Here is a 5,503-nt window from a genome sequence, read left to right on the forward strand (position 1 = left end):
CCACATGTTGGTGGTTTCCAATCATGGCCACATGTTGGTGGTTTCCAATCATGGCCACATGTTGGTGGTTTCCAATCATGGCCACATGTTGGTGGCTTTTAACAATGCCATTGCCCAGGCTTCTCCTCCTCTGGACTGCCTTCCTCTTATCAGAGAACTCTTCAAGGTGGATCTCAGACATTTATGTTTTGAAAATCATCTCAGGTATTTCTGATTAGTATAATACTTGAGAACTACAACACTACATCATGCTTGTAAAACTGCTAGGAATTACCAAGTGGAAGTAATATTTATTTAAAATTTATTTGTAATTACAAAAAAGTTATGCACTGATTTAATGTCAAGGATGGATTAGGGACTTCAAGGTGGATGGGAGGCTAGATTGGGGATATAGTTTTTCATCTTCGTCAGTGGACAGCATCACCACTAACCCATTTAGAATCTTTGTAAAATTTAGGGAGAAAAAAGGAGACTTTTCCCCGAGAGTTTTCCACCATTGACCTTCCACCACTGTGATAATAAATATGGAAATCTACATTGGCTACAGGTTGAATGGAACCTCCTAGAGATGTACACTGCACACTATATAAATTAGCATACTAATCAATACAAGTTCATAAATTATTGGTGGGTATAGGTCTATAGAAACCACCACACAGATAAAATAGTATTTCAGCACTTTCAGTTTTTTAAATAAAGAGTACCCACTGCTCTGGTAGTGTAGTGCCTAAGGCACTTGACTGCTAACCAGACGGCTGGTGGTTCAAACCCACCAGCCACTCCTCGGAAGGAAGGTTGGGCAATCTACTGCCATAGTGATATCGCCTGGGAAACCCAAGGACGGATCACTATGAATTGGGTCTGACTCAACAGCATATAACAACAACAAAAACAGCCATTGAATTGATTCTGACTCATAGGGTTTCCAAGGTTGTAAATGTTTACAGAAGTAGATTGCCTGGTCTTCCTTCCATGGAGTAGCTGGGATGTTTGAATCAACCCTGTGGTTAGCAGTCGAATGCCTTAGGCACTGCACCACCAGAGCTCCTTATAGATAATATTGAGGGCTGATAATGAGATGACAGTGCTCATTTATAGCCCTCTTTTATTTAATATAAAAAATTAGGCCATACTTACCAAATCTACCTTCACCCCTCTTTAAACAACTATCTTTATTAACTTTTTGTGTGATTTCAGCTCCAATATTTGCAATACTTATAGACAAATCCAGATTAAATCCGAGGCATCTCTTTATATCAATGATTTCAACACCTGTTTAATACATTTAAATGAAAAGCGTTAGATAACATCTGTCAATATCACATTCAAATATATCACAATTTTTCTATTTTGTGAGGAACATACTCATTATGATTTTCAGATATCACTACTGAACTCAAATCCAAGGTCGTATGTGCCCTTCTCTTTCTTTGTATTAGAATCCAGCAGCTTCCTTTTAACTTTATTTATTTGTCCAATTAATGGCAGATAAAATACTAAATTTTTGACTAAGTTGAAAGGAATAGAGGTCAGACTGTAATGGTTATGTTGTTGTTGCTGTTAGGATCCAACCCATAGTGACCCCTCCTTGGGTTTCTGAAGCAGTTTCAGTAAGGAAGTAGATTGTCCAACCTTCCTTCTGAGGAGTGGCTGGTTAGCAGTCAGGTGCCTTAGGTACTGTGCTTCATATATATATATATATATATATATATATATATATATATATATATATATATATGTATATATATACATATATATAGATATATATCATGTATGATATGATATGATAGGTATATTATATATACATGTATATACATATAATATAGATTGTAATACATTTATATAAAACAAGACAAAAACAAAGACAAAAACAAAAACAAACAATAAAAAAACAGTTGCTGTCAAGTTGATTCCTATTTATGGTAGCCACATGTGTGCTGTGAGTAGAAACACTCTCTATAGGGTTGTCAAGGCCTCTATAGGGTTGTCAAGGCTGTGCCTTTTTGGAAGCAGATTGTCAGGCCTTTCTTCAAGGTGCCTCTGGATGGGTTCAAATCAGTAATCTTTTGGTTGGTAGTTGAGCGCTTGACTGTTGGCACCATCCACGGACTCCAAGGAGAGGGCAATAATGTCTTATATTTATTGAATGCTTATTATATGCACAGCATTATTTTAAACACTTTGTGTATGTCAACTAATTTAAACCTCACATTGACCTTATAAAACCCACTGCCATGAAGTTGATTCTGATTCATAGCAACTCTTTAGGACAGAGAACTGCTCTGTGGGATTTCCAAAGCTGTAAATCTTTAGAGAAGCAGACTGCCTTATCTTTCTCTCACAGAGCAACTGGTGGGTTTGAACTACTGACTTTTGGTTAGCAGCCCAATGCTTTAACTACAACACCATCAGAGCTCCTATTAACTTTATAAGATAGGTAATATTATTATTTTCATTTTACAGATGAGGACACAGAATGGCAAAATAGGTACGTAACTGTTGATAGCACTCAACTAGTAACTAGGCAAGTTTGTGATTTGAACTCAGAGTTGTCTGGCTTTTAAGCACTTATAATTTGGTCATGGGATGCACCAGCGTCTCCTGATCCTCTTTGGAAGACTTAGTGCATCATTAAGGTAGCTGATTCATGACCTTGGCAAGTTATACATGTAGGACAACTTTGTTTTCGTCCTATAAACGATGTTTAGTAGACATCAATATTGGAAGCTGACATACTGTGGTGTATGGACTCCTCAAATAGTTATTAAGAAGAAAAATTCTAACATTTACTCAAAGTCTATAATTTATTTTCTATTCCTATGATTTAAAAGAAGGAATAATTTCTATATCCTAGGCATAAACAGACCAGGTGTTAGCTTGCCAGTTATGTCTATTTTTGCTCTTACTTTTTATTTCAGATCACTCACTCAGGAACACATATACACATATACGTACAAACACGCAAACATACACATATGTGATTGTTCTTCTTAGAAGCTAACATGCTTTATGAAGAAGGAGAGGTAGAAGTTAAATCAACCATGGGCTCCACAATGAGATTTAGAAGAGATCTAGAAGTGTTTTAGCATTAATTCATTCAGCAAATATTTCTTGTTCATCCACAAATAGTGAGAACTTGAGGACTAGCAGGTGGAATTTTCAATGGGAAGGAAAGGAGGAGGATAAAAATGGAAGAAAATTCCAGAAATCCAGGGAAACCTTAGTCTAAGAAGCATGAGGACTCTGATTCTAAAGATAATGTTGAAAAATACCTAGATCACCCCCAAAAGGTGATCTAGATTCTCTGCCTCAGCTATGTCCAGACAGTATCTGGCCACCTCAAATTGAGATGGAAGTCATGGCTCAATTCTCAAGTATCAGAGAAGGAGAATGATGACTTCTTCACCAAAGACCTAACATCTTTGTCTATTATGGTGAAAAGGTTAAGTGGATTTACATTGGTAGCTCTGAACTGCTCAGGATTAAAGATGTCAGCCCGTCGAGCTCTCTCACCACAGCAACTCTTTGCCTGGGGGGCCCTATGTGCTTTGATCATCCTTGCTTGAGCCTTCCTCTTATAACTTTTCAAGTTATTCAAGAGGCAATCCTATTGTGTGACTATGTGATATTTCTACCAGTACAACCTACCAGCTCATGGTGGCTTCACTATGCTGCAGATATAGCTCTGTGAAGCACTATGAGCAAAGCAATCTCATGTCCTGCTCTCCCTGGCAAGGCTTCTATCTGCCCAAGACAAGACTTAGGGTTCCACATTGAGAATTGGCTTTGCTGGCTGTGTCATGTTTATCATATTATGAAGTATTAACTGACTGTGAAGAGAGTGTCAGGCTTTAAGATTATAGCCACATCACTCTCTTCACTTGACACAGCCATAGGCTATGTAGACAGAGCCATGGTAGTACTGTTTGGACTATACTTCTATCCCTAAGAAACATAGCCAAAACATTGAGAGCAGATTGAGGAGATATGCTGCTATCTAAGGAGTAATTACAACTAGCCATATATACTCACAAAACAAGTGATTAAAAATGATTAATGTAGTTACTTTGCATACAGTTTAGTGTTAAGTGGCTTGAGTACAGTCTTTAGGCCAAGATGGTAATTATGTAACACACAGGCCAATTCTAAATCCATGGCAGACATTGCTAATCAATCATGGTCCTCCTTCCCAAGATTTTAAATGTAGCCAGAAACATACTCAATATGGACCCAATTCAACCACTGTCAGTTGATTAGAATCGTCACATGAAGCAATACTAATTTTCCACCCTTGTTTTAGAAGGTCAGACTCACGTGGTGCTAACATTGTTTTCCTCATACCCCACCACTAAAAGAAAATTTAGAACATTTCCTTTCCAATACTGAAGAATATTTTGAAAGATTAATATAATTGCCAGATATGTAACTGAACCAGTTCTACCGATTAAGAAATAATGCAAGTTATATCTCTTGCATCTTCTTTCTTTTTTAAGTAGTAGTTTACTAAAAGCAGCATTGTCATCTAATAGGTATTAAAATCTCAATAGAATTTGGGGGCATTTCTCAGTAATGCTGCTGAATAGTGCATGACCTAGTCATCTTGCTCATTATGGAAGCTAATTTCATTTAGCTAAGGTTTTAGGTGCCTGAGGATGAGAGTTGTTCTCTCAAAGGAGCACATTAACAGGACTATTTATTCTAAAGTCTTCAACCGTATGAAAGAGGTTATGGAAAAGCTAATGACTGGCCAAAATGGCCCTATTTCTAGGCATACCTTTCTCCTTCATGTTAGCTTTATCCAAAACATATATTAGTTCATACAGTCCTCCTAGAGACCCAGAGCTACTGTAATGGGTTCCATAAGTTTCCAAAAATGCAAAATATTCCCCCTTTTCATAGGTAGTTGGCAGAGCTTTTATATCATCCATGAAACTTGTCGTCAGCATGACACTTCGACTTTTCATTACAAATGTTCCCATCTGAACCATTCCTTTCACAAGCAGAAATATTTTTTCCTTTGTTTTATAGTAGAAGAAAAGAAATACAAATTTTATCATCATTATTTAAATGGAAAACAATCACAAAATTTAGAATTTTCACAGAGAATAAATTTTTTAGCATTGATTTTGAGATACTACTTCAACTCATAAGAATGGCTAAAATTAAAATACTATCAATACCAAGTGTTGATGAGGATTTATATCAACTTAAATTCTCAAGCCATTGCTGGTGAGAGAGTAAAACTATGTAATCACTTTGGGGAACTGTTAAACAGTATTTTATAAAGTTAAACACATATCTCCCCTATACTCAACAATTCTTGTTCTATGTATTTGCCTGACCAAGAGCAATAAAATATTGTTCACAAAAAGACCTGCTGTACAAGAATTTTGTAGACACTTTAGAGAGGATAGTTTAAAATGGGAAATGACTCAAACATCCAACAACAGGGTAATCAAAAAATAAATTGTAGTATTTTAATGCAATGGAAAACTCCAAAAAA

At 36.5% G+C, this 5,503-nt stretch overlaps 1 protein-coding gene across 1 annotated transcript in view; it reads right to left on the reverse strand.

The window, feature by feature from the left end:
* Positions 1–5,503, reverse strand: part of C9 (complement C9) — a 76,965-nt gene that overhangs the window by 53,672 nt on the left and 17,790 nt on the right. The window contains exons 4-5 of the mRNA XM_007951590.1: positions 4,775–5,015; positions 1,138–1,272 (exon numbers count right to left, since the gene is read on the reverse strand). Of these exons, the coding sequence (XP_007949781.1) occupies positions 1,138–1,272; positions 4,775–5,015 (376 nt within the window). The remainder of the gene's footprint in view (positions 1–1,137; positions 1,273–4,774; positions 5,016–5,503) is intronic.

This window comes from Orycteropus afer, unplaced genomic scaffold (assembly GCF_000298275.1).
Source record: "Orycteropus afer afer isolate SDZICR_OR568_19922 unplaced genomic scaffold, OryAfe1.0 scaffold00300, whole genome shotgun sequence".
NCBI lineage: Eukaryota > Metazoa > Chordata > Mammalia > Tubulidentata > Orycteropodidae > Orycteropus > Orycteropus afer.